The following is a 13390-nucleotide window of genomic DNA, read 5'->3' as shown; positions in this document are numbered from 1 at the left end:
GGCCAATTTAATCTGGTGCCTACCAGAAACCTTCAGGAAGCACTTGACCTAATGAGCGGACTTCACCAAAGGGTTGCTGACCAGTCTTTAGGCCTATGTGACTGAATAGGTTGCACTCTACTAGGATAGTCTTTTGTAGGAAATCCAAAAAAAAAAAGCACTGCATTAACCTAGTCTACTTGAAATAAAAGCAAACATTATTTCAGCTCTGTGCGTACTGACCTCCTTTTGGATTCAGAATCAAGTGACTACAAGATCATCCTCATATTGTAAATTTAGACAAGTTTTGCAAAGCCTACAAGCTACTAAGACCTTAGAACTCCTAAGATGGTAAACATGAGATACTGTGTATTTTGTCATAGATTGTTCTGACACTGTAAATTGTGCACAAAAGTGGAGCTTATGAAACATCACAAACATATGAAAATCCCATGGTTCCAGCTTTTAAAATATATTAAATACAACTTTGTTGTTGTTGTCAAAGGAGCTTGGAAAGAAAAGCGTCTGGACTTCTTTAATTAAGTTGCTTGAAGACGTTTCACCTCTCATCTGAGAAGCTTCTTCAGTTCTAAGGTCAAATGGTGGAGAGTCCCAGATATAATGACACAATGAACACACCCGAAACTCTGGCTGATTGGGACCCACGCCCAGTTTCACACCTTGGCTCAGGCGATTAGAGGATCATCAGGGGGTTCTTTTGTCCCTCTGTGGGGGGTTACTCCCACTAGGTTTATATCTGGGACTCTCCACCATTTGACCTTAGAACTGAAGAAGCTTCTCGGATGAGAGGTGAAACGTCTTCAAGCAACTTAAAGAAGTCCAGACGCTTTTCTTTCCAAGCTCCTTTGACTACGATGACCTGGATGACTGAGAACCTTCACAGACATTTTGTTGTTGTTACTGTTATTGGAAATATAAATTATTTATATTTAATGACAACAATGTTAAAAAAATTTCCTTTATGCTGTATGCCACTAAATGTTCTCCCTTTTGCTTTAGGCAGTTATCAGTCAGGTTTAGTTCTAACACAAAAATGTCTGCATACACAAAGAAGGAAAAAACTAGCACCTTTTGTTTGACAGTTTAAGACAAATCAAATTGTTGATTATTCACAGAGACCTCAGTCAGATGATTTTGTTCTGTCTGTAAGGAAGCTGAATCACTGTCATGCCACCTACCACTATATGCTGCTGTTTTTAACCCAGAGCTTGTTACTACATGTTCTTAAATTAACTTACACACATAGTGAGCTTGTGTGTGTGTGTGTGTGTGTGTGTGTGTGTGTGTGTGTGTGTGTGTGTGTGTGTGTGTGTGAAAGAGAGAGGCAAAAAAACAAAAACAAAACGCATTCATATGCTTCTGTCTGGGTTTCAAATGTCTGCATGCCTTTATCCACGTATTTGTCTTGTGTTCTGTGTGTGTGTCTGTGTGTATTTGCCCCCGACACCACCACAGCACACCACCAACCACAGGAAGAGTGGGAGAGAGAGGAGAGGTGGACACCATGGAGCGGTTAACCTCATGACATCACAAGTGCTGAGATGATTGGCTGCTGCCAAAGGCTGGAAGGTTTATAAGCCAGCCGGTAGCCCTACTTTCAGCAGCATCATCACGGTGAAGCAAACCCAGGAGATAAACTAAAGACAAATCACGTCTCTGTGTTTCTGCTGCAGCCGCTGAACCCCTGAAGCTTCCCTCAACTGCAGACAAGGTCAGAATGAATTCATGACAAATTAACATTATATGTAATATATGAAGTTCTTGTCTGGTGTTTGCATTCCTAATGTCATGGTTAGAGGTGGGAAACTAGCTTAATGTTTATACAAGCTCCTGAAAATGTGCTTTTTTTTTTTAGCTTGAAGAATCTATCATTACAATGTGGAAATGTGATTATCAGGTCCTTGACTATATCTGCTGCACTCTCTAGTGCATGTCCAAAAGAATGTACACAGTCCTTTCCTGACTTTAGTGTCCCCACATTCTTAATGATACAGCACTTAGCTATACTTTTGAAAACAGTGTGCTACCTGCTGCATTTTGCAGAAGACTTTCCTAGCTTTAAAATGTCAAAAAGACTCATAAAGAAACATTTTTCCTAGTCTGATATTTAAAAACTGACCGACTGGTACAGAACCCAATCCTTTATGAGAAAGTCCTCTACACGTCATCATCTAACACCAGTGTTGTACATAACAAATAAATGTTACAATGAGAGCAAATCGTCGTAGCAAAGCCAGAAATCATGTGGAAAGTTTTAAGCAAAAAGCATAGAGCAGTTGGAACAGTTAGAGCAGCAAATTAAAGCTTGTTTTTGTTTTTAAACTATCACACTTGATGAACCGTGTAGGTGTCCACATACTTTTGCATATGTATAGGATCTCTTTTAAAGAAATTTGTTTGTAAATGACATTTTTTTTAAATTTTATGATTTTTAATTTCACTATTTTCCCCATAATTAAGCACTAAATGTTAAAGTTTTTGAATAGTTTTAAAAGGCAAATGTCTTTTATTTAGCAAATAAAAAACAAAAAAATTAATTTGTAATGTAATGGTGTAAATAGCCCTTTCTTTGGAAGAAAGAGAGACTTCTAACAAAATCAATCTTAGCTTTTTTTTTTTATTATTCATATTGAAATGACCTTCTCAGGAATTTAAATCAATGCAGAGCAAACTGATAATAAACCCACAAGAGAGTTTGGTTATCCGCTGTGGAGTTTATTGCAGTATCTTATGAGAGTTTGAATTACTGTCTGTGATTGGTTTGAGTCTGTGCAGCTGTTTGATTGGTTTGCCACCAGGGATAGGAAGAGGAAGCTGTGGGCACCAGGAAACCAACTCAGTGTTGACTAGTGATGCTGACAACACGCATACCCACAACAATGCACTGCCAGCTTAAATTTTTGCTGTTAAATATATTTTTGTCAGATATAAATTTAAAAAAACAAAATCCAAATATTTGTCTCTGCTTCCGCTCAATCTTCTGCTTTTCTTACACATAAATTGATTAATCACTAAGCATATTTTAGTCTGGTTCGATCTTCAAAGAATAATCTGTGTAACTAGATTCAGGATCTTTTACTTCGAACAATGAAAACTGTTTACCACAGACAGTTTTGAATGATGGATGGACAAATTGAGACCTGAAAAAAGTCCTTAGCAATACAGACTGGGGGAAATTAAGAGACTCCTGTCAGCCCTCTTGCACTGATAATCTTCTTCACTCTGAATATTTCTTCATTCCAACTTCCTTGCTGCTATAAATCCTGGGTAAACATTTTCAAGTAAAAAGAGGATAGCTTATCTAAAATTCACAGCTGCTTCCTGGTATACTTTCACATGTTTTTTTAGGGTGCTTAAGAAAAAAGCATTGTAAGTTAATGCAATATTAGATGGACAAGTGTTTTATTAAACCCAGTTTGTCTCTGAGATGCTAAAAGTTCAACAAAAGAGTGACTTGTTTGAAAAAAGTACCAGTCACCGGTAACCTGCACCAACCCAAAGAAAAACGCTATGGTTTCAGAGCTCACATAGCATGTAACTTCCTATAAAACCACAATGTGTGTTGTTTTTTTAAATTGTTGGTTTTAATTTAATAAATAAGATAGATGAAACATGTAAATTGCCTTTAAAATTGCTGGCTGATTGGTTACAATTAACCCTGCTTCGACTCTTTAAGTTAAACTAACTCTTAGCATCACTTGAGTGTACAGTTCTAAGAGCAGTATCAAACAACCTAACCACGACAGCAATAAAGCTAAACCCAACACCTAACCTAATCTTAACCCAAAAACCAATTCTGAAATCCTAAAAAAAGCTATTTGTAAAAGTGAAGTAAAAATCAAACTGTCCTTACTTTAAAGGTCTAAAGCAGTGGTCCTCACCAAGATAGAAAAACAAGAACAATACACACACTTAAAGTTACTTCCATTCCACATGTGCATGTGTGGTTGCTTTTCATGCAAAATCAGCACTTATTTCCCAAGCAGCCCAAGTTAGACCCAGAAAGGACAGAACAAAAATGTCCATGCTTTCAAGGTCTGAAACATAATCCTCACACAGTGCAATATACAAAAATACACGCATACACAGCTACAATTACTGCCACCATACATATGAGGTTGTTTTAACTTAGTCCTGAAATCAGTCCAGACAATAAAGAACAAAATGTCTTTATTATACTTTATTCTCTAGGTTTAAGGTTAAAACTTGTTCTCATAAAGAATGAAAAAATACATGCTCGCATACAGCGACAGAGACATCTGACATTATGCAGTTGCGCTGTGGCTTTCCATTTATAACTTAGTGAATTACACACTATAGGAAAAGTCCATCATTAAAGATAAGCACTTAGACTGTTCCTCCCACAGCAAACACCAACATTAAAGCTTGTTAAAGAACATGACGAGAAAAGAGAAGAAGGAACTAAAAGACATGAACAAAGACAAAACAACAATGAAATAAACCCACTAACAAAATGATTCACATTGTTGCATTGGCTGTGCTTTATTTTTTGGCTCAGCCCATGTACACCAACCACCCTGCTACTGAAAAGTGTTTATTGAGCCTTGACTGAAAATAGTCCTCTACAAAAACACAAAAAGCATCACAGAATAATTCATAGTATTGCAAACTAGACTCAGGCAGTAGAAAATCAAACAAAGTCATTTTTCTAAAAACATTCTCGAACAAAATGAATCTCCTTCTAAATGGTACCTGTTATTTTTCTCCTGTCTTTTTTTTTGGGCTCCAAATTAGTTATGAACCGCCTGCTCATAGTTTGAAAAACCGTGCTTCATAGTGATGCGATTTTCCTGCTGTGATGACAGAGAAAATGTTTTACTGTATCGAACTGAGTCGTCAAAGGCACATAGCTCTCTTTAGCTTTGTAATTAAGGCCTTAATGACTCCCTGGGACATACCAAGGACGGTTAACAGTCATGTGACTGTACAGCCTCCGCTTTTAGGAAGGAATCTGGGTGAGAGGCTGACATGTCATTGTGTTTCCTGTGAAGTTATGGCTTTCAGACGAGTATTTTGGTGCCGAGCGCTTTGTATCATGATTATGATTTATTGTTTTATTGTGATGTTTTATTGTGTGACTTCAAACTGCGTTTTTTCTGGCTTTCTCCTCCAACCAGGCATCAAACTGAGACAATGAAAGTGGCTGTTGTGTTTGTTCTGCTCTTTGCCACAGTTCTCTGCCGGCCGGTGAGACACTTTTGTCAAATCAAAACTACACCCAGATTAAAAATAGATAAATTAACTGAGAACATAACATGTTTTATCATGCCATTTTGTCATAAATTTCACTCTGGTCCCTTTGTTTTTCTAGGCGAGAAAACTTTCCAGTTCAGAGAGCTCTGAGGAGGTGGTAAGTATTCCAAGAGAGGCCGGTGGGAGGTGGTGAGAGAAAGAATGAGACATCCATGGTGTTTTTCTCTTCCACAGGTGAGACGACCAAAACCTCCAGCACTCAGAAAACAGGCGCCTGTGGTTCTTAAGGCTCGTCCCCCACCTGTGCAGGTAAAATATTCATTTTTTGTGTCCATTTATCATTTTGTCAGTTTGCTCTCCTCTCATTCTTTCTTCTCTCTTATCTTCCCTCCAGTATCTTCTCCTTATTTTGTCCTTGCAGTAATGGTTCTCCTCTAATTCTCTGCTGTCTGGGCTGTCAGCCACTTTCACCTACTCACTTAAATCTCACAAGGCACATATGTGATATCTGATAACAAAACCTATTCAAAGTACTGTTTTATGGGAATTCAACAATATTTTACTACATGTTTTATTGTTACATCACAAAAATATAGTAAAAGTGTACAAGTATAATCAGGCAAAAGTCAGAGTAAGGCAGAAAAGTGATCAGCTAATTATTAAAGTTTAATAACTGCACAAACACAATTACCAGAAGGCCAAATAGGTAGATTTAAAATGCTTTTTTTGATTGGCTAAAAGTCAAATCCTCAAAAATTGTTCAAAGTAATGTGAACAATGTAAATTATAAAAGGGACGGTACAATATCTTGGACACACCAATATGTTAACATGAGGCAAAGCATCATATTTTTAGATGCACTTCATCTGTGGCTATGTGGTACTGGTAGCTGGAGTTTAGTGAGACTACGGGTAAAATCTTTGTTATACAGAGCAGAGAAAGGCAGGAGAACTAGGATTTTTAAACTTGTAGTTCAATATCTCATTCTGATTTTAGCTGCGAAGTAGAGATGCAACCTTTAAATAATCTCCTCTAGCTGGGTTCAGCTTAAAGTACAAATTTTATAAAAGCAATGAAAGAAAACTAAAGGACGATTTCAAAGATTGTTTCTTCCAAAGAAAGGACTCTTTACAGCAATGATGATTAATCACATTCATTGCACGTCTCCCATCTCGCAGAATGTTGTAGCAGCCGCGGCTGCTGGTTCAGATGAGAGCGCAGAGACTTCAGAAGAGGAGGAGGTGAGAGATGAGCAGCAGAGGTCAAAACAGTGATCATTTATGTTACAATGCATTTATTGTTAAACTCTTATAACATTGTGTTTTAATGGTTGTTGCAGCATCAGCAGCAGGTGGCAGCCGAGGCGCTACCTGAAGTCAAATCTGTCGTCACAGACACAACTTCAGATTCGCCCTCTGTTAACAACCAGGACAATGAAGACGGTGATGATGATGATGAAGCAGAGGAGAGTGTGAGTAAAAATGTCCTGTGAAAACCTTTTCATTACTTCTTTAAATAACAGGAATTTATTATTTCAAACAATTAGTCTCATGTGTGTCACATTTCTCAAGCTTAAGTTTAGATATTTGTGTCAATAAAAATTTTAGATATAAAATGTATTTTAGCCATGCCGATGAAGATATGAGTCATGGACAATTTAAACGAAACTACTAGAAAATCAGTAGGAATTTTTGCCAACTTCTATATCTTGTCTACAGGAAACAGAGGAGGAAGAGGAGGAGGAAGATGAATCCAGCGACAGCTCAGAGTCTGGTGAGTCCTCCACGCCTGCTCCTTCTACAGTAGCCCCTGTGGTTGTCACAGAGACACCGGCCCCTGAGTCGACTGATGAGCCCATTGTGGCCACCGTCGTCACCGATACAGCCCGCGGTGACAACCTGGGAGGCTACCCCAGCGAGTACAAGTCCATCGTTTATGTGGAGGAAAAATCCTACCACAAGGCTCCCGGGCCCTACAAGTCCTATGAGTTTGAGGACACAGGAAAGAAGACAGCCTATTCAATGACCGGCGGCAATGAGGTGGAGAAGCTGCCAAAGGTGTATAAGGTACAGTTAGCTTTATCAATTTCTAAAAGACTGAACCAGAATTGGTCCTTAAAGTTAGCAGAATCCCTAACCCTCATTTCCGATTACTGCATTAAAAGGTTAAAATATAATGTTGATAAATATGCAAACTAACCCTCACATCTCTCCTTTGACCTCTAGACTATTTATGTCAACTCTGAACTCCTGGAGGAAGACACCAGCACCCCTGAGGTGGAGAGCCAGGGTCTGGATGCGTCCTCTGGCACATCTCAGGATCCGGATCCCCGCCAGGCCGATCTGGCAGAGGAAGAGGAGAGCACCAGCACCAGTGACCCTACCACCAGCGAGAGTGAAAGCAGCAGCACCCCAGAGGAAGAAGAGGAGGAGGAGGAAGAGGAGAGCGCCAGCACCACCAGTGATAGCACCAGCCAGGAGGCCGAAGACGAGGAGAGCCAGAGCAGCGAGGAGGCTACAGCCACACCTGGAGCTGCTGACGCTGACTCCGATGAGAGTGACAGCACTGAGAGTGACTCTGATGAGGAAGGGGCAGCACCTGACACCACCACTGACATCCCGGCAGTTATCACTGCCAAATAAGCCCATCTAGGAAATAGAGTGGGCGGTGGTGTCCGAATCCTCCCGAGCCCTTTTCCCCTGCAAGGTCCAATAGGGATGACCAAGGCTGAATTATTATTGACTCATGTTTTCAGCTGATATTTCCATGAAAATCTGTGCATCATCTAACAAAGCACATGTGTTTTGCTCTCTAGGGTTTTGGCTAAATAAACCATTAACGCCTTTATCCTGTGGTCCTTGTAAATCTCATCTTTGATCCAGTAGGGGAAAAGAAGTTAATTGAACTTTAAAAATGACGACTGCTACCTGTAACAGGAGGTTGACCGACCTCATGATCTTTGCCCCTTCCCCTTCTCCCTTCTCTTCCAGCAGGGTACAAGGTCAAAACTGATAAAGAACAAAAACGCTGACAAAGTTGAGTCCTCTTGTCTACACTAGCACAAAACTGCCATTTACTATTAATTAATAACTGCAATACGCAAACATACAAAGTTCTTATGCTTAATAAATAAATGCAAATGCACATTTTATATTTAAATACATTTGTAATACTTGTAATCATTTTGAAAATAATCAAATTTAAAACTGACATTAAGTCACACATTTGCTGCCAGTGTGGCTTAGCTTTTTTGCTCGCTAACATTACATTTTGCTGGTGTAGATAAAAGGATCCAGGCAAAGAACAAAAAAATTCTTCTATTACAGGGTTCAATCAGATATAGATACAGTACACACATACAGACAACACAGCCCTGTTTATTTGCACAGTTGCTACCTACACTACATGTTGTTTGTCCCATGTTGTTTACTGTAATGTACCATAATGTACCATTTCTAAAATATTAATAAAGTTCTTTTTCATAAAAAACCCCCATCTTGGTTGTGTAAGCATAAACACTATTCTGAAGTTTACCGCATAGTCCTGTGAAAAAGTTTACACAAGACTCTATGTGGTGAAAAACTAACTGCACGGCACGTAATTCAGTAGCTCGCAGAACTAGCATTAGCAGCAATAACTACAAGTAATGATTTTATATGACTTGATCAGTATCTCACATCATTTCCCCCCCACACTTGATCCAGTTTATTTAAGGTTGCAGGCATTCATTTATGCACAGCTCTGTTGAGGTCCTGTGGCTACAAAACAAACCCAAATCATCACACTTCCACCGCCATGCTTGACAGCTAGTATGAGGTCTTTGTTTTGATATGCTGCGTTTGGTTTTCACCAAATGTGGCGCTGTGGATTCTGGCTGTGGATATGGATTTGCAAAACATCTTTGCTTCACCAAAGGACATTGTTCTAGAAGTTCAATTTGATTCAGTTCTATTCAATAATATTAAATAATGGTAAATCACATACAAGGTCATCTCAGGGCACTTTATATTATTATATTGTAAGGTACTGGCCCCACAACAATATAGACGTGACCCCAACAATCAGAAGATCCCTATGAGCAAACAATTTGAAGTCTTTTACACATGATTGCTATGTTGCTAAATACAGTAAGCAAGGCAACAGTGATATAGAGAAATACAAAATTATTAAAGTGGAGAAAAGTAGAGATCGTAAACAACTGAAAGGTTTGGTAGACTTGTATCCAGCCATTTTTAAAAAAGTTTAAAGGGAACAATCTTAACAATTAATGTCACTCATGTCTGTGTGGTAACTTTGATGCTGGAGCCTAACAAGTACTGAAAAATATTCTCATAAACAAGGGAATCTGAACAGCTGACTCTTTCAGTCAAATTGGAAGCAAAACTACACAAACCACAATACTGCTCAACTTTAATCTCAAATGTTAATGGGTTATAAATGTTTTTAATGGGTAATATAAAAATATATATATTAAAAAATAGGTTATATATATAATTTCTCCTCATGCAGTATTTATGATTCAAGAGAGAAATTAGCTATAGTACTAATCCTTGAATGGTGGGCCTTACTCCCTGGTGGGTTATGAAACATACATTTTTCTTCCCCACAATAACAACAAACCAGTAAACAACTGGAAAATTATAAGTTAAAAGTGTTTATGTATTATTTGTAAAATCAATGCATAATTCAGCTAGTGTGTGATTGTGATTTTTGGTACTGAAGTCAAGTTTTGTTAATTTCCCCGTTTCTTTAAAAGTTAAATCATGAGGTCAAAGCCTGGCCCAGAATGAACCCTGGCACAATGTATAGGCTGAATCTAAAAGACTGTTTGCCCAGACTTCGCCTTCCATTCTGTTTATGTTCTACTGTCTGTCAAATGCGTAATACACACATTTAAACACATGTGCAGACACATAAATGCAGACGTTAGACAGATTGCAGAGTATAATCAGTTCTCCCAGACTGCAGCAGTGAAGATCCTCAGGCAAAAAGACAAGAAAATTAAAAATAAAGTAAAGTGTGATGCTGTGCTTCTCAAGACTGTGAGCTGCATAATGTTGAGAAATGTACAGTGCAATACTGAAACAACACATCTTATTATGCATTTGATATGTCATGCCCTGAGCATATGCAGGACTGAAAACAAAGAAATGTGCTCTTTAAAAAGAACCCTGATTACAAATATATTTGTAGTTTCAATTTCATGTAACCTTAATTACTAGACTTGTGCTTACTTTTGGTCTCATGAATTTTGTATAGATTCGAATATTAATTTATTTTGTCTATTAAGTTGTGCAGGATTACCTTATGTCTTTGCAGAATTTGGTCTTTTAAATTTCCATTCATACCTGCTTATGCTGGTACAGTTTCAGTGTTACATCATCTGAGTAGTACGTTGGGAAGAAGAGTGAGTCTTGACTATAGGAGATGCTTTCAAGAAAAACAGTGCTTTGCCATTAATCCACAGCCCAAACAGTAACAGGTTCAAATTAACAAGAACATCGGCAATTTCACTATTCTCTTAATAAAAAAATTATAAAATCTATAAAAAAAGTGTCATAGCATCCATCCAACATGTTCACATGCTCAAACATGGCTAATAATAACTGGGCTTGTAGGTAACAGAATAGAATACTTTTATTGTCACTATACAGTTGTACAATGAGATTGCGAGCATCTCCAACTCAGTAGAAACATGTGTGTGTGTGGGGGGGGGGGGGGGGGGGGGGGGGGGCACAGTTCTGCAGCACTATATACATATGAACAGGACTAACAGAAAAAAAATAAATAAAATGTAAGCAGGCTGAACAACTTGAAACCAGGGTGGGAACTGACTTTCATGATGTTTGCTGCTCTGCTGAGGCAGCAGGAGGAATAAATGTCAATCAGGGAGGGGAGAGGGCAGCCAATGATCTTCTGTGCTGCCTTGACTGCACTCTGAAGCCTTGCTCTGTCCGCCTTAGTGCCTCTGCCGTATCATACGCAGTATGTTAGCAGGCTCTCAATGGATAAGTGGTAGAAGGTCAGCAGCAGGCTGGAGTCCAGCTTGTACTTCCTGAGGACCCTCAGAAAGTGCAGCCGCTGCTGGGCCTTCTTGACGACCCCTGAGATGTTGTCTATCCAGGAGATGTCAGCGGAGATGAGGACACCAAGGAACACACTCCCCGTTGATGTATAGTGGGGCTAAGTCAGTGCTCTGCCTCCTGAAGTCGACAATGACCTCTTTGGTTTCCCTGGTGTACAGTGCAGGGTTGTTTTCTGAACGCCATGCTGCCAACTTCAGGACTTCCTATCTGTAGTCTGCCTTGTCTCCCTTTGAGATGAGTCTGACTACCGTGGTGTCATCAGCAAACTTGATGAAGAGGTTGTTGTGGTTAGTTGGACTGCAGTTGTGGGTATAGAGAGAATACAATACCTGGAAATACCTGGAAAACATGTAATGTCTGCAAATTTTGAACAAACATAAGTTTGAGTTAGGAAACAAACTAACTAACAAACAAACTAACTAACTAACTATGAATTTTAACCAAGAAATTCGAAGAATTTTTGTTAGCATTTAGTCTTTGGATCAATTTTCTGCTTAAAATTTAGTTAATTGAATTTATTGATTTATGTGTTTAATGCAACACATCTCGGAACTATGGATGAGTAGAAGGTAGGAAGCTCCTCAAGGAGATGAAGACTGGAAGCTAAAATTAGGAAAGGATGAACTGAGGTGCAGAAGACAACATGACGTCCATAACTGAGGCTCTAGAAAGTGCTAAATACATATACCAGAGAGATATGTAGGAATGTGTTTGTGTAGGAATATGTTAAAACTAATTCAGACAGTATTTGAGCTAGCACAGAAGCTTGAATGGGCTTGCTCGAATTTATCTATCAGATTTTTAACAATCCTTTGCCCCATGTCTTCCACAGACAACCAGATGTTCTCAGTTGCAGATATAAAAATCTGTAATTTCCTTTTTTTTCTTTTTAGCCCTTTTAGCTTCCCATTAGTTTTGGTTTATTGTGTCATTTTTCCCAGTGCATCTCTTTTACGGTTATTATTATCCTTTTGAATATTATTTGCTATTAGAATTTTGAATTTATTGCCCTACTTCTTATTAAATCATTACAATCACCACTTTTGTTATTGTTAATTTTGTGTTTCAAATCATATTTATTGTTTCTTTGATCATTTTACTTGCAGATTTGACTCTGTACACATCCTAACGGTCGACTTCTGCCAAAAACTGAATTCCTCAACTAACAGAAACTGTAATAATTAACCATTCCCACTAGATGGAGCTAGACAGGTCGTTGTTATAGCTCAATGCTGAGCTTCTTATCCACCCAGCTAAGACAACCCTATTTTGGTTCTTGACGAGTAATCCAGGCATCACACAAACAGACATACAGGCATAGGCTATAGTATTCTTTATTTCTTTTTTGCTTTATTTCCTAAAATCTGTAGATTAACATAAAAAACAAGAATCCATTAATCTGTTTTTGTTCTCTATAAATTTAAAAATTCAATTTGCCAAATTGTGTCTGTTCTTTGAATTTTTGTGGTGATAAATTGTCATTTATTGCACATTCCTAAGAATAAAGGGATAAACTACAAATAAAAGCGTTTTGTAAAAAGTATTTACTTATTTACAACTCTTATCTATGAGTCACAATTAGTGTGCAGTTGGACCTTCACATCTGATTTCATAACAAAACCTTTAGAGATGGTGATAACGAGACTTCGTTAACTAATGCATGATGTCCATAGAGCCTCAGCCACTTTTTATACAATTACAATTAATCAAAGAATGCTTTCAGACATGTAAATGATTGTTTATTGGGCCCAAATGTATTCTGCAGCAGGACAAAAACCCCAAAACACAGCCATAGTCATTAAGAACTATCTTCAGTACAAAGAAGAACTGGAAGTGATGGTTCGGCCCCCACAGAGCCCTGATATTAACATCATCGAGTGTGTCTGGGATTACATGAAGAGACAAAACGATGTGAGGATGCCTACATCCGCAGAAGATCTGTGGCTCATTCTCCAAGAAGAATTGTTGCTGTTTTAAAGGCAAAGGGTGGCCACACCAAATATTGATTTGATGTTGATTTCTCTTTTGTTCATTCACTGCATGTTGTTGGTTGATGAAAAATAAATGATTAACACTTCCATTTTTGAAAT

General features: G+C 38.3%; 1 protein-coding gene across 1 annotated transcript; it reads left to right on the top strand.

The window, feature by feature from the left end:
* The first annotated feature begins 1589 nt into the window (after nt 1–1589).
* spp1 (secreted phosphoprotein 1) lies at nt 1590–7889 on the top strand. The gene is made up of 8 exons (XM_082538342.1): nt 1590–1711; nt 5139–5208; nt 5333–5371; nt 5449–5523; nt 6393–6455; nt 6554–6685; nt 6933–7280; nt 7440–7889. The coding sequence occupies exons 2-8, from the start codon at nt 5155–5157 to the stop codon at nt 7854–7856; spliced, it is 1128 nt and encodes a 375-aa protein (XP_082394468.1). The 5' UTR covers nt 1590–1711; nt 5139–5154; the 3' UTR covers nt 7857–7889.
* The last annotated feature ends 5501 nt before the right edge of the window (nt 7890–13390 follow it).

Source organism: Aulonocara stuartgranti (genome assembly GCF_965226115.1).
Source record: "Aulonocara stuartgranti genome assembly, chromosome: 7".
Lineage (NCBI taxonomy): Eukaryota > Metazoa > Chordata > Actinopteri > Cichliformes > Cichlidae > Aulonocara > Aulonocara stuartgranti.
This window is presented reverse-complemented; position numbering and strand designations above follow the sequence as displayed.